The sequence below is a fragment of the Sphaeramia orbicularis genome, chromosome 11 (assembly GCF_902148855.1).
Source record: "Sphaeramia orbicularis chromosome 11, fSphaOr1.1, whole genome shotgun sequence".
NCBI lineage: Eukaryota > Metazoa > Chordata > Actinopteri > Kurtiformes > Apogonidae > Sphaeramia > Sphaeramia orbicularis.
The window spans coordinates 9,507,455-9,534,289 of record NC_043967.1 but is presented as its reverse complement, the minus strand read 5'-3'; the positions used below and the strand labels follow the sequence as shown (position 1 = coordinate 9,534,289).

General features: G+C 40.4%; 1 protein-coding gene across 4 annotated transcripts in view; it reads right to left on the bottom strand.

The window, feature by feature from the left end:
- runx1t1 (RUNX1 partner transcriptional co-repressor 1) overlaps positions 1-23,431 on the bottom strand; it is a 102,153-nt gene extending 78,722 nt beyond the window's left edge. For all 4 annotated transcript variants that reach the window (XM_030147824.1, XM_030147826.1, XM_030147825.1 and 1 more), the window contains exon 1: positions 22,874-23,431. In XM_030147824.1, coding sequence (XP_030003684.1) covers positions 22,874-22,901 — 28 coding nt within the window. In that variant the 5' untranslated portion in view covers positions 22,902-23,431. The remainder of the gene's footprint in view (positions 1-22,873) is intronic.
- Positions 23,432-26,835: the final 3,404 nt, after the last annotated feature.

Below are 26,835 nucleotides of genomic sequence, written 5' to 3'. Positions count from 1 at the left end.
ATGGAGGATAGAGAGAAATATAATAAGACAGAGAGAGAGGAGATAGAGACAGATGAGAGGGAATTGGTTTGTGTGTGTGTGTGTGTGTGTGTGTGTTAATAATCAACAGCAGTAGCTCCACCAGCTCCCCTGGGATACACGACCCCTAAAATTTCTACCACTCACATCCACACAGCATCTCTTCAAGCTCACATTCCATCTCATAAGCAGACATTGATACTGCAGATTTAGTTTATTTAATGACGCGCAGTTTGCTCATCTCCATGTCCTACCTTACAGTTACTGTCATCAGAAATCGACCACTGTTTATTTCCGACAATGGCGCCATGCTAACCAGCACCGCTTCACGATCACTTATATATGGTCGAACGTTTTTCAGTCTGATGCATATTTATTGTTTTGTAGCATAAAATGAATGCATTTATTTGTGGAAGCAGAGTGTTGCTGGATGCTATAGAGCCTCTTTTCAAGTCATTTGTTCTCACTCCTCTGTCCCAGATTGCCTGGAATCAGTCCCACTTTCACCATCTCATCCACAACAACAACAAAAAAACATGTAATAACAGCAACAGACGTAGGCAACCAAACAAATACTTTAGTGCGCATCTTGCCAAAATGCATAATCCCACTGACAGCAACAAAAGCTTTTGCAAAACTCCACGGCCAAATAGTGGTGATTGTTTGCATCGATCTGTCTTTCTATGATACCTATAATTTCACCAGTTTGTTATATGATAGTGTTCTGTGTTATTTGAACACTTTTGTTAAAAAAAAAGGAGCAGTAACGGGACAAATACACCCGAAAGGCACTTGTCTTGTGAATACGACATTTACAGCTGTATGGGATATGAGTTGTGTCGTGTTTAACTACTCTACTCGTGCATGAGTGTGTCCGCGAGTGAGCATCAAGGGCCTACTTTTATTCATGTTTTAAACAGGCTGGGTTGTGGAGAAGCTGAAACACGGTGTCTTTCAGTAAATCCCGCTGCCATCGTAAACATTCGTCTCTGTCCTCCTGTCGTATCTCCTAAAACCCCCTCCTTCACCCTCCTATTCAGACTATTAAAGAGTCATTGTCAGTAATATGGGTTAATATATGTGCTTAAATTCAAAACGGGTGAATAAAAGGCTTTCTTCATACAGACACATTAACAGACTGAATAGACACAATGCAGATGAGGGGGAAAACATTTGGCTTAGAGGATTTCTATGGAGTGCGAGGCTGGATTTGAGTAGGACAGGGCCATCTTGTGTGCATCAGTGAGTGTTGGTGTGTGTGTGTGTGTGTGTTTGAAAGGGGAGGGGGTGGTGGTGGTTGGCTTCAATAAGAAAGAATGGGAGTCACTTTTTTGTGGAAGACTTGATAAACTCAATAGCGCTTTGGAGGGCCCACTCAATGATGAGTCAATGAGGTGGACTTGAATAGTGGGGGTGATGGAGTGAGGTGCACACACACACTGAAGTCCCACGAGACCGCCTTTTCCCACTCGACATGTAGATCGAAATACGCTGAGGGATGCGAGTAAGAGGAAGGGAAGAGATGGATGCTGCAAATGGAGGTAAATACAATGTTTGGACAGACACAGCAAGCCTGCACACATCACCACACCCCACACACGTCTGATTCCTGATTCCTTTCCCCGTCTCCTTGCCCACTATCACCCCTGCTTTTCGGTCTCTGTGAAACTGATGTGAGATTGTGCACAGCCTGAAGAATACACACAACCCCACATTGTTTACACCCCAGTGGAGACCATTAGTGATTCTCTACCAGACACACAGGGAAGACAGTCTGAGAGAAACATGGAGAAAAAATGTGTATAGGAGAAGAGGGGAGGGTGAGATGGAGAGACAGAGTCAGCGATGAAGGATGAGGGAATGATAGAGAGAGTGACAGACTGATATACAGACACACAGATGGGAAGATAAATGGACAGATATTCTGGCAGCGAAACACAATACTGAGGGAAAAGGGAAGGGAACATCAGGGTAAGCGTCAGTGCTCTTCCTCTCTGCGACTTTCCCTCCCTCTCTCCTCTTTCACAGTCAAAAGGATCGAGTGAAGATGGCCTCAGCTTTAGTGCAATCTGATGTAACTTGCCAGAAACAGATTCTCAATGCCGCATATCAAACATCGCCATACACCAGTCATCAAACCGAAGATGGAGGCTATGTGAAATCTGTCCAAAACATGTCCGGCTTTAAGGTGAAAAGTGGCTGTGTTGAACAAATTCCACTCGGCTGAGCCTTTAATTAAAGGGTGCATCAATTAGAAGAAGAAGAAGAAGAAGAAGAAGAAGAAGAAACCAAATCTTTAATGTTTTATTGTTTTGCTTGTTTTATTCATGCATTATTGACTGTTGAGCACAAATATGTTGATTTATGTGAAGATTTTTATTTTTATAACATAACATCATAACATTTTTGTCCATTATCACCCACTCTTACCAGGTGAGTGGAAAGGAACCAGATGGATGAATTCATGGAAGAATGTGACCGAGACATAAAACCATAAGATCAGCTCATGTAGCTGCACAATGGGCCACAACAGGCGCCATCCACCGGGCTGCACTCAACTACACTCTGCCCCGTGGTCACGCATATTTCTTTAGTGAGGTTATATTTGCTACAGTGTGTGTGCAGGTGCATGGCGGCTGCATGTGAACAACGAGGAGAGGTTACATATGAGCTTGGCCTTTGTGCGAGTGCGTATGTGTTGATGCAAGCGAGAAAAAAAAAGACAGAGCTGCAGAAAGAGAGCAAACGAAGGCGAATGTAGTCGAAACGGTGCAATCAGCGGAGAAGGGAAAAAAAAGATGAGAGTGTGAGACTCCCTGTGTGTGCGGCAGGTCCCCGGCCATCTGGACACTCCCCCCCCACCCCACAACACCCCCACTCTCCTCCCCTTCCTTTCCTCTTTTTCTCTGCCGACTGGTGTGCTATTCATGGCGGACCCATTTCACCTTTCACTGTGTTACGCCCGTTCACCACAATACATGCTAATGAGGTAGAACAAATGACTTTTTTGCTGTGGGTGCATGCATGTGTGCGGGCTAGTGTGTGTGTGTGTGTGTGTGTGTGTGTGTGTGTGTGTTGACAGGTTGTTGAATTCTCCCAGTCTAAGCTGCTCCCTACCAAACCACTCACTTACCTACAATGAATTGTTCTTGTTTTTTGCAGAATCATAAACAATAAATGTAGCTACATGTTAGGGAAAATATTGAAGAAAATATCTGCATCTAATGAAAATCATACCGACCACGCTACAAGTGGAAATCACTGAAGAAGTCACAATACAATTCTATCACGATACGTCGCTTCCAATAACAGTTTCATCAAAATTCTACAACTCTGCAACAATGACCAAGACAATGAACTACAACAATATGATAAAATACAACAAAATGCAGATATTATTTGTTTATTCACTGCATTGTGACATTTATTTCATAGAAACTGACAACCAGGATCAAACATGTACAAAATACGCTTAGGGCAGAGCCGAGTAGTTTGTATAAGTCCTAGAAAATGTAGTTCAATAATTTGAACTAAATGTGTGAGTGTGGGTGAAAACAAAAATACATATATCATATTCCCTCAAAGAGTGGCCTTTAGGTCACAGCTGCAGAAGGTACCAGGCCTTTATTTGAAGGAGGCTTGTAAGTATTAAAGGCAGGCTTTTATTTCTCATGTAGAAATGGTGGAATTTAGGCCTAGTACAAAGCATTGTTTTAATCTGCTCATGTTTGCAATGTTAAAAGTACTCCAATACACTTTTCTAATGGATTATATCAAACTTGTTGAAGTGCACAATGTGTTTAACTGGCTTTGTGTTTAACTTATTAGGGGATATGTATGTATATTTCCTGGATAATTTGGAAATAAAATAAATAATTAATATCATCAAGTCTAATCAGCTACTACTATTTATGTTAACGTTTCACTTCTAAATTTATCGTTATACTTGTCATCCCTATATTTGGACTTTTACCTTCTTGGAAATGTGATTCAACAATGTAGATCCCGGTTTACAACTGTAGGGACTAAAATAAAGAGAAAAAACAGCCATACATTAACATTCCCTCTGCAGCTCTCTCCTCTCTGTCCAGATCAAAAGACTAGAAACATACACAGAAGAACCTGATGCTGTTTCACACCGCTGAAATAGAAGAGCAAAACCACTTTTCCACACTTCTGTGTCAAGCCATGGAGTAGAGCAACAGAAATGCATCTGATGAAATCGTAATATTGATGGATAATTGCAGCTCTCAATCACATATTTTTACCCTTAACCATCTGAAAACATTCATGGGGAACAAAAACCTCCCATCACAGGTAATATCATAATTCTTGTTTCTCTCAGTGCTTGTGAATTATAATATGCTGAAAGGTAATCAGGGAATTTTAGCCCAATGAGACTAAAAAACTATAAAAGCTGTGGTTTAAAGTAGCTTCAAGGTCAATTAAATGTCAGCCCAATTCTATAAAATACTGTTACTCATTATTTTTTATTAATATTTGCTCCAGTGAAAAAAGGGGCGAGTGTATAACACGTTTGATCATAGGTGACAAGTCCAGGCTTGTCCTGTGAAGATCACATCAGGTCTGGCATTGAGCTTTGTGGGTTGCAAAAAACTGTGCCCATACTGACAGCATCTTTCATGTCCATGTGTATGATCATTCCAATAAGCAGTCAATCTGCTCAGTCAAATATATAGATAAGTAGCACCAGTGCCTACTCATATGTCACACAATTCAACACAGTCCCATGTTTACTCCACACACAGGTTTCTATGGAACTGGAAGGGGTTAAAAATATCAATATTCTCAATATCACTTTTACATGGAGACCTGTAATTTGAAAGGCATCATTCTGTGAAGATTACAGAACATAAATAAATAAATAAATAAATAAACCAAATGATGACACTACTTCGTACTACTTCGTTTCATTTCAGCCTGCACTACCTCAACTAGACCCATAAATCCTCACACACCACAGCCAACTTCCATTTATCCAGCACTGAGTGACTTGGCCCACTTCCAATCTGATCTGTTGGCAGTGATAAAGTGGAGAGGTGGCTGTCAGTGGAGACAGAGGAGAAGAGAGAGTGTACATTTCTCTGTAGCACATATGACATCAGATGAATGGAGCACTTGATTTGTCGCAACACCACACAAGACAGCACAACTGACATCAGCAAGAGAAGTGTGGTGACAACGAGAAAAGAGAGACAGGAAAAAAAACAACAAGCAAGCAAGAAGAGGGAGTGCCACGATGTTGAAAGATTGGAGCCGGAAAAGAGGAGAGGGAAGAGGAACAGGAAGAAGTTATGGACAAGAAGAAGGCTAGAAGAAAGGCATAAAGAAAAATGTGTGGCAATACTGACAGAATGACTTACAGTTCAAATCAACTCTGCTTTAAGTCCATCTTGAGGAGGAATAGTAATTCTCATGTCCATTTCACTAGGTGGCGCTAATAATACAGCTGTACCTCTGCCAAACCCCTCTAACCCCATATCTGCTCTCAGTGGGACAGAGTAAATTAAACTCTTAAAGGCAGGCCCTCAGTGAAAGTCGAAAAAATTATTACTCAAAAGACGTAAATGACACAATGAGATGAAAATGTAATAGATGCAAAAAGCATGAAGACAAAGGATGTAAATGACTACACAAAATGTAAACTCTGACCTTAAATTATTCTCTTGAAGTAGGTAAAAGTACCCCCCTTTTGTCACCCAGCTCTTGCAACAAATGCAACAAATGATCATAAAAATACTCATGTCTATATGTGTTAGTATTAATGTGTTTTAGAAGCTTTGAAAACTCTTCGAAATGCCAAATGACTCCCTGCACTATTTCTTGATTTGCAAAATTGCATCTGGATTGTATTTTTTCCACAATGTCATTAGCATATCATTTAAAATGTTTATTATAGCTAGATTTGCATGTAAATATACCTCCTCCTCTGCAACTGTCTGTAACTTCAATGCTAAATCATAGCCACAAGAAACCTATTTATTTTACTGTGCATCAGCTGTGGAACAAATTGTGTGTTTAAGCTATTTAACAACCAAGGCATCACATTAAACCACCCAATCAAAGCCACCGTTCTCTAGAAACAATGAAAGCATCTTACATGGATGTAACTGACTCCACAAAATAACCCCAAAAAAATCACTTTCACGGCAGTTACTGTATGCTGCACTGATGGAAACGGTGCCACAGTTCCTTTAACTAGTACAGCAACAGGAACCAGGTCATTCCTGACTCCCCTCCCGGCCCCCGGGGCCCCGGGCCCAACCCAACTCGCCACACAATGGCCCAGCAGAATGAGAGGAACCACCGGCTATCCAGAGATAGCCCCGCTGGTCAGGAACCAGAAAGGGAACCAGAAGGAACCGGGGGGGGGGTGTAGAGGATGGGAGCCCAGAGGATGGGAACCCAGGGAGCAAGGGAGAGGAGTAGGGTGTGGATGGTTGGCTGGTCAGGGTCAGGATGTGTGACAGGGTTTGTGTGTACGTCTGAGATAATACAGTGCTGTTCAGATAAATGTCTTGTTTCCATGCAAACACATGCTCAGACCTGCACACATGTCACACATATCCGGCAGCAACACACACACATTACACACTCATTCATGATTTCTCTCTCTGTGAAACCAGGATGTTTTTGCTTATTTTCAGGTAGTTAAAGTTAGAAAAAACTATTGTAGGATGAAGAAAGGTGAACCGAGAAGGGAAGGGGCTTTGTGAGCATAGTGTTGGAGCTGGTGGCCCTGGGCTTGACCGTACCGTCCTGAAAGTGTGCAGGACAGTCCTATCTGGCTTTGTCAGACACTGCCTGTAGCATCAAACGACAAATCCACCCCGGGCAGAGCAGCTGACTCACTGATGGGAGTAAAACACTGACAAGTGGAGGAAGCAAATTAAGTAAAAACAGAGAGCTCTTGTCCTCCTGACCAGACCTGATCACTGCGCTATTCTGGGGGTCTTGGGTGAAACAGAGACACACGAGTAATACAAGTGCCTGCTGTTTCCATGACAACTGGTGCTGCAAATGCCCTGTCAAAAGACACACCTGTATGTGCACATATATGGACATCCACATATTATCTGCCTGAAGCGTAAAGGGTTTTTCTTTTTTTTTATCACTGGTATTTTTTCTCAATCTAAAACTTCATTCTTTGCATTCTTTATGTCTCTTGACCTGAACTAGACTGAGATGTATCTGGCTTACAAAATACAACAGTGTCTTCGCCTTTCCTTTATGCACAAATGCAATATTAATATTCCTCCCAGACACATGACAGAGAGAAAAAGAAAATGTATGAACTTTCATATATCAGAATCACTCAACAGTATGTGGACAGATTTTTTTATAGATGACACTGTGAGTATTTGGGTGCTAATTTGTGGTAAAGTCACACCTTACTGTAACGTAGCGCTTCATCAATAGCAATGATAAAACAAAAGGTTCAGGTCTGTGTACTACTAAAACTGGAAACTCTCTAAAGCAAATCCAATTTCAGAATCCTGTAAATGGACTAATTTAGTATCTGTGATTCTATGAATTTAATACAGTTCTCTTACTCCGGCACATTCATATTCTGAGCCTCTGATTGAATTTTCAGGATGTGAATAAAAACTCTGGGACATTTCAATTGAGACAAAGCAATAAATATAAAATTGCTCCCCTCGTGGCTCACACACACGTTGTTTTGTCTTTCGTCTCATAAAAAAAAAAAGAAAAAGAAAAAACAAAACACGTGTTTCTCCATCTATCTTCATGAAATAAGACTGCCTCACACCAGCAATCACTGAAAAACAAGAAGCTCTATAGCTGCAGGCAATGTCACATTTTACAAGCTTTTTCTTCCACATACCATGAACACAGCATTTTTCCTACCTCTAAATCCCCAGATACGCTATAATTTTCTATTACAGTAGAGCAGTTATATATAGTATATACTGTGGCTTGCATGTAGCTGTGGTTAACATTTGCTGTGTGAACTCCTTGACATGGACAAGTTAAATATAGTTTGATTTCATGTTATTTTTCCTGAAACGCTAAAGGGCTTCTAGCGCTGTTCTCAGTAGAGGACATTAGAGACAACGAGAATTACAAAAACACATTAGATACATAAAAAACTCATGAATTCATAAATGTTTAGCATGTCATAGTTCTTTCGCTCTTTCTGTTTAGCTACTCCCTCCTTCCATCTCTTTTGCTTGACTCTGTGGCTTCTAGCGTCAGCTTCCAGTGGTTAGTCACTCTCAAATATGTCCCCACTCGCTTTTCTCTGTTTTTGGTAGGGTCCAGCCTATCCAGCTGGCACAGGCAAACAGGCTTACATCAGAGCCACAAACACACAACCTTATTCGCCCTGCAGGAAAAAAAAAACAAAAAAAAAAAAAACAACATGGCTGTTCATTCTGAAATGCCAAAAAATGGATTTTTCCCACTGGGTTCTTGATGCAGCTTTTTCCCTCTGCTGATGGATGTGTTCACTCTGCAAGAATTAGTTGTTAATTAAAAGCAAATGCCCAGCTTCTGATCCTTAAAACCTCTATAAATCCACAAGGTTACTGGTGACCACATTTTAGGGTTAGGGTTACATTTGAGCTATGCTTAAACTGATGATGTTTCAGCTACAAGTTAAACCTAGAAACTAGGGCTGCACGATTTTGGCAAAAAAAAAAATCCCGATTTTTTCCTCTAAAAACTCGATTTTCGATTTCGATTTTTGGGTATAACTAGAAAAGGCAACAGCAGTCAGCATGTCGTTTTCGTGAGCAGCCCACAATGCAAGCCACTGCTCTGACCTCAAAGCTGTGATGGGATCACGTGATGAACCCACAGTTTTGTTTTGTTTTTTCTCTTCATTAAATCTTTGAAATGAAGTAGAGTATACAAACAATGTATACAACAAGAAAATAACATAAGTTTGTCAGGGGGAATACACTATAAGAAAATGTCCAAATCAGAGCAAATACTGATAGTTGTTACAGCCTTTTTGTTTCCACATTTATCGAACAGCTTTAAATAAATTTCAACATCTTACAAAACATAAATAATATTTGGTTTTGTGTTACAGAATTTACATTTGTGAATGAAAAATTTAGCAAGTAAGAGGACTAAATTAATTTTTTTTTTATAGTTTTTTTTTTTCTTTCTTTTCTGGGTATCTGGTCCACAGCAGTGATACCAGTGTAAGTCAGTGACAGGCATCAGTCGTGCGTGTGTGCGTGGACCAGGTTAATATGAGTGATCCACATGCGGTTCTGTTTAAACTGGAGGATCTGTGCGTGGAACAGACCGACCCAGGACACACTAGAGGGATTCTATCCCTGGAGCTGGTGGATGTGTGTGGGCACAGGGCTGTGTGGGCTCCTCTGCTGAGGCTGCTGACCCCGAGACCCGGACCCGGTTCGGAAGACAGTACGGTACTGATCCGGGACAACGGAAGATGAGTGATCCGCTTGCAGTTATATTTCAATTGCGGGATCCGTGCGTGAAGCCACGGCTTATATTGGTATAAGTACTGCGGGTTCATTAACAGATTTAACGTCCGGTCATTACACGGACTTCTGTGACAGACCGCTGTCACAGGAAGAGCCTACGGTGGCCCGCGGGCACGCGGAGGCGCGCGGCCCGGAGGCACGAGAGAGATGAAATCGATTTTACGATTTCCCTTTTTTAAAAATTGTCCTAATTAAAAAATCCGATTTCGATTTAAAATCGATTAATCGTGCAGCCCTACTAGAAACTAGAAGTTGCTCTCTTTCAGATGTAGTTTCGTACATGCATTAGGCCTACCTTTACACTTTGTAACCCTAGATTAACCCTAACCCTAAGTTTCACCATGCATTTAGGGTTAAGTTTGCATTTGAGCCATGTTTACACTGATGACGGTTATATTTCAGCTCCACGTTAAACACAAAATGAACATGTTCCCTTTCAAATCAACTGTAACAGATGCATACTGACCTTAGACATATAATGCTATCTCTCCTCCCCATTTCACTTTCCTTCACCTTGTCACCGTTCACCCCCATCCCCTCCTTTAGAACAACAGCCCATTTTCCACAGCCGGAACTTTTACTTTACCAGGAACTTTGAAAAACCTCGGCACATTTCCACTGAAATTAGCTGAGTAAAAAACTTCACCTTGACCCAAAACTTTCCCTGAAAACAGTTCATGGTATGGAGGTAGGACTTCAGATTACCAAGAATTCTTGGGGGCGGGGCTGTGTGCTAAACAACATTAATTGGTGAAACACACTTGCAGCTTTCACACTTACGTTCACTTACTACAGCCAGTGTGCAGCTGCAAACTTCTTTATCTCATTTGTACAAACTTCACCTCACTTGTGTTCTGATCATTTGGAAAGAAGAGAAATTGCAAGAAAAACAACAACATCCATTTGTTGAATATGCAGCTGAAGCCAAGCTGAGTGTATTTGTCTCGCTCCTACGAGTCCATTGCAATCACCTGTCTGTCCATCCGAATACATTCAAGTGCATATTCAGCAAATGCACTAAAACAGCCTAGACCTCGTTGAATGTATGCTGAATCTGCTCAAAAGCCATTCAGCACAACTTTGAGCAGTCGGCAACTCTTAACGATTCCGCCTCAGTTGAATACATTTTCAGGAACTTTGGAAACGCAAAGCACGCAGATTAATAAAAGTAATAAAAGTTCCTGAAAATCTAGTGGAAAAGAGGCTAATCTAATCTTTTACGATCAATTCCCCATGATAATACAAGCCCAGTCTTTAGATGTATGTGTACTCGCACAAACATCTAAAGGAAAACACAATCTGACCCATAAACACAACATGTAAAATTCTGCTTTGTGTCAAAAAAAAAAAAAATAGAAACATTGATTTAATAGAACGTAATTGGCAGTAACAATGAGCTCAGCAGGCTTTTGTTAAGCGGCTAAATGACAAAAAGTAGGACAAGGGTATGTGGTGGAATGGCAGTGTGTGGATGTTGTGTTTGTGCATATTCAAAAGATGTGTGTACTTGTCTGTTACAGTAACGTGACATGCTGCTGCATAATCCTCATAAATACTCTTCTACCTATCAAACATACACCAGAAACGTGGAACACAACCTTACCATACATGGCACGCTTGAGGCACACTCTGCATGCCTTTATTTGAGATTGACAACTGTGCCATATGGTGCTGAGCTGTGTGTCTTTGTCTGCATATTTAGTTTCTTACTGTAAGAATGAGGGAGCGTGATTTAGCGAGTGCACATCTGTGTGTCTGCGTCAGTGTTTGTATCTCCGCATGCGCCTACTGTCTGATGTGCGCTTCGGCTTCGTATGTTAAAAGGTTGAACTCACCAACATAAAAGTCACAGCTGCAGAGTAATACACAAACCCTGCACAGCTGTGAATTATTATGTGGACAATTTAATTCTGCCAAAGAGGAAGTAGCGAATTAAGATCTTGCTGTACTACTTTAGGAGTTCAGCGAGATGTTTGTGTGTTCATTCTGAAAGACAAAACCCCAAATAAACGTGTCGTCTTCTGTGTAAATGCCCCTCTGGTATCTCGGAAACTATCACCTCTAGTATTCAACTTTATATGCTATCCTCCTTAGTGGGTAGTGGAAAAGGTGCAGCCAGAGACTCTGGGGTCCTACTCAAATGGATAAGGGGAAACAGTTTTCTTCTCACTAAAGCATCTTCAAACTAACATCTAGGCAGTAATTTGTCCACTCACAGGGGAGGCATAAAAACCAGAACCCCAAAATTCTTCAGAGTTATGGAAAAAGTGAGGAGAGAACCAAAAAAAAAAAAAAGCAAAATACTTTATCTCCCCCTCTAACTGAAAGTTATTACATTTTCTGAATGGTATGACTTTCTAATGGTTAGCATATGTGAATATGTGTGTGCAGAGAGAGAGCAGTAGTTGAGGCTAAGTTAATAGCACAAGCAGAGGGGGAACTGGGAACCCTTGGCTTATAAAGGATACTTGTTTCCCTGCTGCACCGAAAACCAGATGTAGATAAAGAGACGTAGGGGGAGTGGAGAAGACAGATGGGCAAGAAATTACCATCGCCTGGGCCAAACATCTTGAAACATCTGCAAAAAAATTTCGGACCTTACAAGGAAAGATGGATTTATCCTCTCCCCTGGATTTTTATTGCTCCGTGAGAGCCCTTCTCCCTCCTCTGCTTCGTGCTTACACTCAGTCGCTGCCGGGACTAAAGAGTTTCACCGCAATCTGGAGCTGTTTAAAACCTGGACAAAGCTTGGATTCTTCCACAAATGGTTTTATCGTGTAGAGAACACAAACATGTCCTTACACTGTAGGTGCAATAAAACTTCAAAAACAGCATCATCCTCTGCTACTATCACACTTGATACGAAACACTATAAATGTCAAGGTATGTCGCTACGCAGACACCAGCGTGTTTAGACAACCTGGGCCACAAACATAACTCATCATATTTCTAAAAGAGGAGTTTGGTTACCATGGAGACACATCATCCACGCTACTATGAAACGCGCAGCTGAGGATGACATGTCCATATGGTGAGAGTACGACAGAGGGGAAGAACAGATGCTTTTGATGAAAGGGCTGTCAATCGCAAATCCATAAGAGCAGCTGGGGTCATGAATGTATATCAGATGACGGTGTCAATACAGACACATGGACGGACAGACAGGCAGGCAGGCAGACAGACAGACGGGCAGGTGGCAGATACAGCTACCTATTTGTATGTTTTTCTACTTTGTTACTCTCTTCGCTATCTGTAACACACACACCAGACGCTTGAGGAGAGGCAGCTCTTGAGATCTCTATCTATTCATCGATACACGGCTACAGCCTCACACCTAATCCCCTCTGTCCAGTTGAATTGCAACAGCTTTCTTTACTTATGGTGCACTCTGGAGGATTTCAGATCCTCTAGTTTCAAGATTTAAAAAACAGAGCCTGAAGAAACCACGGATAAAACAACAAATTCAAGCAATTTTCTTCCAATATATTGAGAATGTAAATACCAGACACTTTAGCCAAGACATTGCATCATAGAGTTGATTTGTGATTCAGCAGATCTCGCAGATGCTCATGTGATCAAACACTGAGACAGAACTTTGTCCTCACCTGGCTGCACTTAAATTTTACACCAAAAAAACCAAAATACAGTGGATGAAGGAAGTCATAAGGGGATAGAATCAAGATGGCTTATACATTTTGTAGCGTGGGCTGGACTGAGAGACATTTTCTGAGCTCTGGAGCTTCAGTGATTGTCGACAGCAAATACTGGAAACGTGATTGGATGAATTTATATTTTCACCCTCAGATTGTGAGATGTTGCTGGGGCGTGTTAGGTAAGACCATGTTTCTGTGACAGTGAGTTATGGACTACTGGACTATATTATGCACATTTTTCCATTACATTAATGTTGGAATAGTGAAGTCATGCTTAGTCAGATTGCTCTGCTTGTAGTTAAAGATAAGCCACTGGACGTGAAACCTGACATAAGAAAGAAAGCTGGAAGTTTTTGTGTCATAATGAAACAATGAAAATAAAAAAGCCAATTACGAAACTGAATGAATAGTTAACCAATGGAGTTGAGATGGAAACACAGTTTTATTGTGGCTTGAAAACACTATTGCAAGAAGCTAAAACTATGAACATTTGATTGGTGACACTTTCTGGTCAACTCGCTCCTTTGGGTTTCTGTGTAATATTCCATCTAAACCTTTCACTACTACTGGAGGTTCCACAAATTAGTATCAAAAATGGTTTAGTCAAAATCAGGGGAACTCTGATCCAGTTGGTAGCATTAAGATTACATCTCAAACCTCATCATTGGCCAGATAACTGGTTCAGGACCAGCCTCAAAAGGGAAAAAAAAGGACCCCCCCACCCCCTAGCCTGGCCAGCCATCCAGTTTTCTCAGTGTATTCAATACTGAGACAACAGTCTGGAATTGGGACAGTCACTGTGAAATATGTGCAATCGCTTCTTTTCTGAACCAATCGCAAGTCTGGGGGGCCGGTGTTTCACAATGCGTCACACTGACCTCCTTTTGTCGCGAGTCAAAGCCAGTTCCAAGTCCGCAAATTTCTTTATAACTGTTGTCGATTTTTTTCTTGATTCAAAAATTAGGACTGAATTACAGATTACACCATGTATTCTTAAGTTTCTCTGACAAAAGCGTCACATCCGTCTTATCTGTGATTGGTTTGGTAAGTCCTGCCTTCATATTTGGATTCAAGTCCTGCAATTACAGATGGATTTCTCATTGACAAAGATGGATGGCTAGCCAGACTATAACCCCCCACCCCAAAAAAAAAAAAAAAAAAAGCCCAATTATCCTCTAGTGTGAGGCCAACGTTAACCACGATTTTCAGACAAAAAAACAGGGCTTTTTATTCCTCTGAGTGTGATTATTGTGAGCATAATATTTTTTTGTTGTGTTTTTTTGGTGCTGGTGGTGGAAATGCCATCAAATATCAGTTTTGTTCAGAGGGACTAGAATTTTTTTTTTTTTTTTTCATAGACTATATTGACTGTGAGTATACAAACACTTAGTGGGGTGTCTAGTCACAATTCAGGTATTGAAGGTTGGATGGGATGTGGGAGACACTGACAGCGAAATACTGAGAATGCACAAGAAGTTAAACAAAATGGGGCTTTTACTCGGCCCCATTTGGAGAAAATGGACCAGCTACTTCCATTTCTTTATGTAACCCCCACCGTCTCCTTTGCCTCCCCTCCCTCCTCCCCCGTTTTCTTTGAAGCAATTTCTAAAATGGCCCTTCCTCGAAATAATTGACACTCTGCGTTTATCATTTAAGACACCTGCTGTCGGTTTGACAACAAGACAATCGGACGGAGTGAGTGACTGTTGTCCCATTGTCCTGATCTCCTTCTTGCTTGTGACACTAAACTGACAACAGCTGGAAGCCCCCCCACCCCCCCACCCGCAACACCTTTCATGCAAGTCAAACCCATGCAAAATAGGAAAAAGGGCTCATTATTATGATTTTAACCAGCAAAAAGAGGAAACACGTCTTATCCGCTGATTGCAGACAAAAGGCTTAAAGCAACTGGAAGTCCGAAAACAACAACAGACAGGGATGTCTCTGCTCTGCAGTCGTCCATGTTTTATTAAGACTATTAAAGAGACACATCTTTAACGCACGTGTGTTGGCTGTTTGCACCAAGTCACGCATACTAACACAGATGTGGGTGTAGACATTTGGACAAGATGCATGAATGTAGGGCTACATGATACAATGATAATGATACATAAAGTAATAAAGTTTTGCAGCTGCAATTATAATGACAGAATTTCTGTGCCTATTGCTAATTCTAACTTTAGATATTATGATGATGGTTAAAAAGGGTAACACACTTTATTATCCCCATAAGGAAATTCAATATGTTCATTTTGCCCATCCTGCATTAGCATTGTCAATCACCATCAGCACTTAGCATGTGTTGACATAAAAAAAAAAGCTGTTTTACCTCCAGATTTGTGAAATGTTCTTAAGTGCTTGTGATGTTGTCTTTTACATATCACATTTTTAGTCATTTACATCCTTTTCTTCATGCTTTTAGCATCTTTTACATTATCATCTCTTCTCTCTTGTGTCATTTTTGTCTTTTGAGTCCCTTTTGTCTTTTTGTATCTCTTGTATAATTTTGCTGCATCTTTTAATAATAATTTCTTCAACTTTCACTAAGGGCCAGCCTTTAAACCATAAAGAAGTAAGAGTTTGACATTCACCACATTAATCATCAATATGAAAATTCTGATCGTGGCAACATTTCTGGCCATATTGCCTGGTCCTACATGCATCCACCTATTTTCAACCCATATATGAACACACAGACTACCAAATCCTCACTTCTTCTCTCTTCTTTTCTCTGGCTGTAATTGACTGAACACATCAATACTTGAAGGGAAAAAACAGAGAGTCCACTGTCTGCATCTATTGATCTGGCATCTCTCCTTCTCCCTCTCCCACTGTCTGCTGATCTTAATTACACTTCTTTTTTTCTTTTTTTCTTTTTTTTTTAACCAGGCTGTAGCCGAGGCTGCACTCCAGTGGCTGCCCTTCTCATAAAGTGAACCGTCCAAAATCCATACATCAAAATTAATGAGAGAGAACAGAGCTGTAAATCAAATATTGGGGGTATCCAAGCTGATAAGCCTGGATGGCGATGGTAAATGATGTCCTTTTGTAAAAGAAGGGTACAGACATGATGATTTTCACATGTTCTTGCAGTAATGTTAACAACGTAGGTTTTTATGGAGGAAACAACCTTGGTAGGTGATTAAAACCGCTAAAGCGTGACTGGGCTGAAGTGAGGTCGCTTCACTCTCCATATGTACTTCCTATTCCTTTGTCTCGTTTTTTAATCAATTTGATTTTCTGCTTGTTTCTTTATAGGGTGATCTGTTTGCACCCATCCCTATATATCTCCACTCTCTCTCTCTCTCCTTTTCTCTCTACTTCTGACCCACACACAAGGGCACAAAAAACGACTTTTATGGTCAGGTTTTATGGACTAGTAGCAAAGCAAGCTGCTCCATCCTTCAACAATTGTCCTCTCGTGAACTAGGGAGAAAAAGGCTCCTAATCGCACAGTTTCACAGCTCATACACCCCATCAATCACATACATCTGTGCGTGTTCACTATTTATGTGTGTGTGTGTGTGTATGTGTCTACAGTTTCCAACCTTACAACATCCCGAGCACCAAACAAAAGCTATTAGAGGTGACAGAGCAGTAATCTCGTTCCATACTGTATGTGCACATTTGTCCTCATACCAACCTTCACGCAAAAACGAAACATAAACTCACACATGCATGTAGTAAATGACCTCACATTTTTACACATATACTCCCTGTACCACCACTGGTTTTCTTTCCTTCCCCCCATCTAATCTTTAAAAGTAAATTGGGTGACAGGCGAATATTGAAGAGGTGAGAGATAAGGAGTAACATCTTCACTTGCCTGTATTATCGCCTTTCCACATCACTTAAAAAAAAAGAAAAAAAGCCCATTCAATATTGTTACCTTTGCCAGAGTGCGGGGAGAAACACACTTTTGTGAGCGTCCTTTTGTATTCATTAGACATGCTGTATAGACACCTGCATGTGTGCTTAGACTAACACACACAGTCACAGAATCACATCCAGTAGCTTATCTTTTGGAATAAGAAAAGGGCCTTGTCAGGATGGCACATTGCATGCATGTGTGTGTGTGTGTGTGTGTGTGTGTGTAAGGGGAAGGCAATGTGCATTAGGGCGATTACAATATCAGCCGACTCCAGATGGAGGCAGGAAAATAAACAGTGGGAGAGGGAGAGAGAGAGAGAGAGAGAGAGAGAGAGAGAGAGAGGACACACGTCATGAGAAGAAGCCTAAGAGAGAGATTGTGGATGTGTGTGTGTGTGTGTGTGTGTGTGTGTGTGTGTGTGTGTGTGTGTGGCAGTCTGTCTGTGTGCGATACAGTTAGAGAAAGTGAAGTTAATTAGCGACTCAATCCCAGTCCATTTACAGATGTCTGAAAGAGCACCGTGTGTGACTGTTGTCCTGTACATGACTGTTAGTGTGTGTTTTAGTCCAAAAAAAGCCTCAAATATTCTAAGTCTACCTACGCAGCTGATGATACCTCCTGCAGCGGTGACACCATCATCATCATCATCAGCTACCATTTATAAATGTTAATAACATAAGGCTCTTCTGTTATTGTCTGTCACGGTCATGCTCCAGTTGTTTCCTCAGTAGTTTCTATTGGGGTGAGATGAGTCATGTGACAATTTTCATATGAGTCGATAGTGATTATTATCATGATAAATGTTAAATCAGTATTTCTTTCCAGGTGGTTATTTATGGTTTTAGACTTTTATATTAATATTTTTCCATTTGTATGAAAACAAAAAGAATGCAAAAACAGGCAATTATTCTGATATAATCATACATATCACGATAAATACAGCCATTTTGGAACCCATAAACATAAACACTGGAACTGCTATACATTTCAAAAATAAAATTAGAATTACAAAACCAATTCCAGTGGTAAAACATTTGTCCAACATCAAAATATGTGTGAATAAAATGATGTGAAATGACAAAAGACTGACTTTTTCTGCAGTACAAAGAAAATGCTCCCTGAAGACAACAAAAAATTACAATAATCGATGCAATATTATTTTACTGTCATCATTTTAGACCAAAAAATTTGATGGCAAAATGTGTGAAAGTCAAATTAAGTGAAACCACAAAACACTGGAGAGTGTTTGTGAAATGCAAAATAAACCCTGAAGACAAAAAAAGGTGATTATCGCAATACAACAAAGCATTTTTGTGCAATGCACACCAAATGAACCCTGACAAAAATGACTATCATGACAATAAAAATTATATCACGATAAACAAGGAAACCAAGTAAAATAATCATGACATAATATCAGAATTATATCACAATAATACTGATAATGATTTTCAGTGATTCAGTGTCAAACCAAGTGTGAATTATACAATGTGTATGTGTGTTTCACACTGAACTGAAGGGATTATAAATAATAAACGTCCTTTTCTAATTTCCATTAGTTGTGACATGTAACCAGACAGTGTTGATGTTCTGTCCTGATACGTTACATCACCGAGTCATCATCAACGATACCGTCAGTGCAGTCGACATCTGAGCAGGACTGTTTTATGACTTTAAAAAAAGATGAGTTTGTCTATTCATTAACTCATCTTTTATCGGTTTCAGTTCCTACTTGTCTTTAATATAGCTTCAAGTAGAAAAAACCTGTGCAGAATTCACAGTCTCCATGAAAACCTGCCCTATTGGCTTCTTTGTGGTCCTCCTCTTCTTCACTTGCCCTATACGTCTCATGTTATCCAGAGTAAAAACACGAACAGGGCCAATAAAATCAGTTTGTAGTGCTCACTGTTGACTTTGACATTAAATAAGCCCCTGTAAAGGCCAGCTCACAACTACTATAACACAAAGACCTCTTGGTTTTGCGAGAGTGGGAGAGCACATATACACACATATACACACAACACACCAGCACATAGATGCCACACACACACACACACCTGTGAGTCCTTTTATACCATTGCTGCTCTTTCATGGGTGATGAAATTGAATAAACAGTGAAGAGAACTGCCCTCTCGCTGATAACCATCAATCGGCCTATCGATCTACACTGACACATACACACATGCACACGCACACGCACACACACACACATACACACACACACACACACACACACACACACACACACACACACACTGATAGCATCTATAATTCACTCTGGGACTTGGTAACAGACAGTTCGGAATAATCACTACACATATGAATCTTGAAGAAGTGTGAGCAGCGGTGGGTTTAGTGTATCATTCTGCACCTGACATTTGCCCTTTACCGTCACAGCTTCAGCAGTCCTGCACCATTCCAAAACATCTGCAAATACACAACTGATCAGTGCCAATAGGACACTTTATAATCTATCACTATTGGCACATTTTGGCTCTGACAGCAGCTGATGGTTAATATTAGGACTCTCAAATGGAAATGCTGACTTTTAGGGAAAATAAAACATAAATCACCTACAATTTTGACAGTTAAGTGTGACATTAAATTCCACTTTTAGTGCATTATTAGTGATCTAGTCATTACTTAGGGTTTGATGATCAGTGATACAGCTGTGTTTACTGATTCATTTCGTCTTCTAGGAATCTCTTACTTTGACACAGAGATTCAGTTCAGTAGGTACAGATTACAGTTTCTAATAAATTCAAAAATAGCACCTTACGAACACTAGATTTGTTGTTCTAGAGCGGACATCGATCATTGATCACCAACTAATGTCATTATGTCAACCTTCAACAATCCACTATCATGTGACATGTACATTATTACAGTTACAGAGATGAGTGTATTTTAACCTAAGTTAACTTTTCACTTTGTTTATTATTTGCGGCAATACCCGCCACACTGGATTCAGATTCTCAGTATCCAACTGCAATGGGAAAAGCTGATATATTTGAATTCGAGCAAACAGCAAACACAATTAAAACAATGCAAATGCTGAAAGATAATGCACACAGGTTATTACACAGCCAATCTATAAATTCAGTAAGTATCTACTTGAAACCAATGGATTAAGTTGGTCAATTGGAGGCAACATGTTTTTAATTAGTTTACTGTAAATGACTATGTGGAAAGGAGCATTATTTTCTGGACATGATTAAATGTGACAGCTGCCTCATTCAGCTGCAGTATTCTCATGCACAGGAGACTATTTTCCATATATCTGTAGATAAAGTGATAGTCGAGCCATACAGCTGATACAGGAATCCACAAGGGGGCTTCGTGATTTAGCCGGGGTATTAACTCTGTTGAGTCATCATCACTTATTCACCATAGAGCAAAAGAAAAAAAAACCTGGACCGCATCCAAACGTCTGTGTGTCATACTTACAAAGAAGTGCTTAGTAATTACATCACGGCGCTGAACCCACTTTGCGCTAAAGGGGAAATCAGTGTTTTGTTTTGCTTTTTTCCCCCCCTGAAATAACAGTAATTCACTGTCAGAGGCTGTGATCTAAAAGCTGTGTTTGGGGCAGTAAACAACTACGAGGCTATTAGCTGTGGTTAGCCTCAGATAGAACTTTGTCCGCATTAAAGGAAGAGGGGGGGAGACTGTGTCACCGAACAGATGATACACTGTCTTTTTCTGCCTCACTTTTATTCTGACCTGCCAAACGGGTATAAAACTGTGTGCCTCAGTGTGTATGAGGAGGCGAGAGTAAAATGGCTGCCATAATTTTTGCAAGACCACGTCTGTGTCTGTGAACAGTGGTCTGATGCGTTTGACCCTATAGCCCGAGAGCTGTGAGGGGGAGGAGGAGGAGGAAGAGGGGTGGATGTGGGGTGGGGGGAACAGGTGTGAAGCAGGCTGGTGTTCTGGGCAGATGGCCTCTGGATGTGCTAGCTGATGCTGCAAGAGTCTGGACCAACGGAGCCTCAGAGAATTAGCAGCTAGCGATGATAAAAACAAGTCTAGTTATATGTGGAGATGTGGGGATGTACATGCAAACACACACACACACGCACACGCACACGCACACACACACGCACACATGGCACTACATGCAAACAGCACTTATCATTCACTCTCCCCTCATTACCAGCTCTGTTTACCTTTCATTTACTCTTTCTCTCTTTATCTGTGCAAACACACACACACACATTCCAGGTAATGGTTTTTTTCAGTCAAGTCCCCACTTTAATGGAAGTCTCAGCAGTCAGAAAAACAACAGATGACACAGTAAACAACGGTCAGCATAAACAGCTTGCACCAATCTGCACTCAATACGACTTTATTGTTAAATTTTGGTCCCTTACTATCATTTCCCACCATGCACCACTGCAGCCCAGGTTGAATTCAGTGCAACATATTCTCTATATTATGTGTTTTATCTCAACAGTGAGTCACACTTTGAAGAAGACTTAATAGTCACCCTCTTGGATGCCTACAAAGTTTTCTTTTTTTTTTTCTTTTTTTTTTTTTGACATGCGTAAAAAATGTCCAAAGCTGTTTTTGGGTCTCCAGATATAGAAACAGTGGCGGGTTGGAGCCCCACGCAGCATCCTCCATCCCCACACCCGCATTAGTGTCTGTGCTCTTCTCCCCTGAAAATAAGGGGAGGCAAATGCTAATAAAAAAAAAAAAAAAAAAAAAAAGTTCAGATATATTCTCTGAACCCTTTAATTCAACCCTACGTCGTTTCACTGGCGTATTTCGGGTTATGTGCTGATGAAAAAGTCGCAGCGGGTGGAGATGGAACTTGGATTTGAGGAGATGCGCTTGACAGTTGGAGACGGAGGATGTTTTCAGATGCAAACTCTAAAAAATGCAAAGTCGTTCTAAATATGCTTTCCAGGACGAGAGAAGAGGCAGCTTAGAGTGAACCCAAAACCTCTCCAGCAAAAACCAACAATTATAAAGAATAAAATAGAGAATATCAAACAGCTCATTTTCTTATTCCTTATATTAAAAATGTAAAAAAGGAAAGTACATTTACATGATTCCTTGTGTTGTTTAGATTGGAATTTATTTATGATCCAGTTTGTAAATTGCCTATGTTTATGTGTTTTCTGTGGATTCTCAGTTGATATAAATGACCAGTTTCTTTACTGAATGGGCTTCGAAAAGTAGCAGTGAAAGCGGTATTTATGCGTAAACTTAAGTTGCCTGTTGCCCGAAAACGACCCGAAAGCTCTGGAACTGAAATCTACATTATTATTCAAACAGACACATCTGTACTAGATGCATTGTGCCGTACTGAACTGTATCAGTGGAAAAGTGTGTAAATATTTTTTTCTGCCATTAAACTGTCATTTAAATATAACCCAACGAAAGATTTTTCTGTTGTTGTTTTTTTAATTATTATTAGGCTATAATTCACGTTGAACTTTCCCTTTCATGACACAAAATTCACTTGGACATATTCTTATTTATTTTCCTTTAGAATAAAATGATTCATCTGTTTTGACTGAGGCACTGTTTCACACCATTTTACACCATCAAGGTGTAAATAAAATATTTTGTAAACATGTGAAAAACGCCATACATCTGCATGGTTTGTATGTTTGCGCGATTCAATTCAGGTTAAGTCCAAAGCAAAATGAAATTTAGAAAAAAAGGGGCAAATTCTGCTGTGATCCAGGATGGATTTTGAGTTTTCTTTGGATGCACATTCGCAAATACAAGGCGGAATTCAGACATATAGGCTCAAATACAGCAGAAAAGGCGAGAAAAAACAAACAAACAAAAAAAAAAAACAGGTCACTTACACTGAAAAGAGGCAGAAATTCCCACCATGCGGCACGTTGATGTGAGAGGGATAAATAATTTCCAGTCCTTTTTGACTCCGCGCTAGGCTCCCCTGGATGATCCTCTGGTACCGGGGACAGAAGCTGCAGAGTCCGGGTTAGTTCTCAGAGGCTCCGGCGGTCAAGGTGTACTTCCAGGAGGTCAGAAATGTGGTTCAAACTCCGACAAAAGAAGAAGAAGAAGAGGAGGAGGAGGAGGAAGAAGAAGAAGCGATAAGTGATCAGTCAGTGGGGAGACTCGGGATGGGAGTCTGTTAAAGCGCAGAGAAGGAGGAGAGATGAGGAAGAGGAGATGGAGAGGGAGGATGCGGTCGCGCGCTGGGCACCCGCTCGGGTTTTCCTATCGGCCTTTGCACGCGCACTCTTCCTCCACAATCCTTCCAGCGTCGAGTCGGTCTAGACTGTATTAAATGTTTTCTGTTTTGTTTTCTTCTTCTTCTTTTTTTTTTTTATTAATTATGCTGAAAATTCGCGTACGTCTCGGGCTCCGTGTCTTCTGCTTCTCCGTCGGCGTTGGGCAGAGGAGTAACGGCGCTCTGCCTCCAGTCGGCGGTGCAGCAGAGCCAGGTGGCGGTGGGCGGGGCTGAGGAGGAGGAGGGGGAGGAGGGGGAGGAGGCGACTGGGCAGCAGCCTGCGTCTGTGTCCTGAAACAGGTTGGAAAAGCACGGCCAGGTCAAGCCCAAGTGTTTTTTTTTGTTTTTGTTTTTTTTATTTTGACTGTGGGCTACTGGCAGAAATCTTTTTCACATCAGTCACATCACAGCTCTACCAAAGTGTATGATTTACAGTCCCCTGATTAAATTAGCAGGCTCAAAATACACTTACAGCACAAGGATTCCCATACTTTCAGGGTCTCTTCAGAGGCCAAACTTACAATACACAATGAATCATCATATCATCATCACACACTGTAGCCTACAACAGTTCACACTGTAATCCCCCATATCGTATCGAAACCAACATCATGTGCAACTATAATATGTAGCCTATATATGTCTACAGAAAAAGTAATTTCATAGCAGATACTCTTTTATATTCCGTTTCACTCTTGTTTCCTTTGTTTTCTGTATTTTTCTGCTGTAAACACTACACTTTCCCCACAGTATCTTTTTGCATCGTATCTTATCTTATCTTACACATTTGTTAATGACTCACAAGCAAAATAATGTTTAGCTAAAAAATTAAATGTACCTACCATTAGTCCAGTTTATTCTATGCATGACAAAATACTACCTCCTGGAATTTAAAGAAAATTAATATTAATGTCAGCTTCAGTTTAGTAGTAATGACACATATTTTTCATCAAATACATATTCAACAAATACAGCTAACAGTAGCCAGAGAGCAAAGAGCAGCTAATGTTGGCTAGCAAGGTAGTGAGTGTTAACAACAGATAACAGCTAAGGAGCAAAGTTTAGCTAAGCATAGCCATTGAGTTAAAGTTGTTTCAGTTGGACTGAGGAGAAATTACAAAAAAAAGTTGAAATTATGTTAAAATGCTTAAACATTTGCGGGATTAAAAAAACATTTGTGGCAGGAGTATAAATTCATTGATGATGAAAATGTAGTTAATATCCTATTTCAGTGGCACCATATATTTGGCAGTCTTTACAAAAGAAAGTAAAGAAGTAAAAGTAAAGAGAAATTATTTCAATCTTCTATTTCTTATTTCTTTCTATTTGACGTGCGAGCACCAGGAAATAGGATTTTTGCACTTACGTAGAACACAGTGGTTTCCAGTGCAGAATACAAAGGAACACCTGCTAGGAAGACAGCAATTAGTTCTAATACTAACAAGGTGTGTTAGCTAGCCACTCTACGCGACAAATATCACCAACAAACAGTTAAAATAGGAATTCACAAATATGTTTAGCTAAACTTAGTTCCTTAGCTAACATTAGCTGCTGTTAACACTCTGTCAAGGGATGATTTGAGTCTAGGGACGGTGTGAGCTGCGCATGTGTAGAAGCATTTATTTCTGTTGGCCATCTTTTAGGAGTCGCTATCTCGCTAGGACAAATCATACCTTCCACCGCTGTTTCCCCCAGGTTTAGATCACAATGTTTGTCAGCTGGATAGGCTGTGAAAGAAACCGAAAGTAGGCATATAAATTGACTCTGGAAATCACTTCTGGTCACTAGAAAGATACATAAGGTAAAGTCTGTGTACTTGAGCATAATTTGACTCATACAACAGTGATTTGTCCTGGCGAGGTTGCCATAAAAGATGGCCGGCAGAGGTAAATGCTTCTACGCATGTGTGACGTACATCGTCCGGAGACTCAAATCGTCCCTTTACACACTCGCTACCTTGCTAGCCAACGACGGCTGCTCTTAGCTCACTGGCTACAGTTAGCTGTATTAGTTGAATATATATTTGATGGAAAAATATGTGTCATTACAACTAAATTAAAGCTAACATTAATATTTGTTTTCTTTAAATTCCAGGATTTATTGTTATGTATTTTACTCTACCACTTGGTGTTTCAACCAAAATAGCTCCACAACTCATTTTGGATCAGTTAATGAAATAAATTGGAATAAAGTTGGTTCATTTATTTGCTAACTATTGTTAAATGTCCTTCTGGTGGTCCTCAGACCCACCTGGAAGAGCTCTGTGTACAGACAGCAGGGAGAGTGTCATGGACAAGACACAGCCAGTTCAGAGCTCTAGGAGCTGTTTATCAGCTGTGTGTGTGCATGTGTGTGTGTGTGTGTGTGTGTGTGTGTGTGTGTGTGTGTGTAGGTGTGTGTGTGTGTGTGTGTGTGTGTGTATGATGGCTGTGTGCGCACAAAAATTAGGATTGTGTGATGCATGTCTGCACTTACACACACATATGCGCTGTATCTCTATCTTTCCCTCAGCTGAAAAAGGCAGAGGCAGGCTGGCCTGCAGTAACCCAAGGCAAACACTTTCCCCAGACCATCTGGAAGTCATCTCGCTGCAGAGCTAGTGAAAGCACAGAGCAGAAGCTACGTTTACAACTCAGTGATAACAACCGGTCCACTTGAACTGCATGGTTGAACAAGTCATGCACCATAGCCTGCCCATAACATCTCATAAAACATTCTATCCTATTCTGCTCTATTCTTAGTTAAATTGGGGTATCTTTTCAGAACATGCTTTCAATGTCACTTTATCCAGCAGCTGGTATTTGGTTTAATTATTTTAAATGTGCTCTCCCGTATAAGGATCATTATGCAGAGGTGTCAAAAGTCCAAACATTCATTACTTGTGTAGAAATACAGATACAAGTGTGGGAAATTTTTTTTTTAAATGTATAATATAAAATTAAATAGCAAGCCTATAAACCTTCAGTGTCAGCAGCAAAACTAAAAACATTATGAGTGCTTTTGTCCACAATCCAGTCCCATTTTACTGTCTGTTTCATCTTGTTACATCTTTGTATGTCGTTTTCATCTTATTACGTTTATTGTGTGTGATATGCACCAGTGGATTTGTTAATTTTCCATCCATTTACATTGAAATTGGAATTTAAACTCCACTCAAATCAGTTTTCAGTGTCAGCAGCAAAACTAAAAACCTTATGAAACCTTTTGTCAAAGATATATTACATTTTTTGTCATGGTTTGATATCTGTAATTAGCCCTGATGGACATCTTATTGTTCCTTCATTTGGGTTGAAATCCATGTTGACGTTGGGAAGAAGCACAGTGATGGAATACAAAAATATTTCTCCATGTTGCTAGTTTTAGCCAAATAAAACTTTTCCTAGTTGTGTAATTTTTTTGTACTTCCCGGGTAAATATATAGCAAATCATAGTATATTATGGGGTTGTAAACACAGAGAAATTACTGCTGTCTTCAGTATTACTCATCAACCTCTTATACTGTATTAGCTCAAGCTGATGAGTAACAGGAGATGTGTTAGTAAGAAATAGCCACATACTTTACTGGCAAGG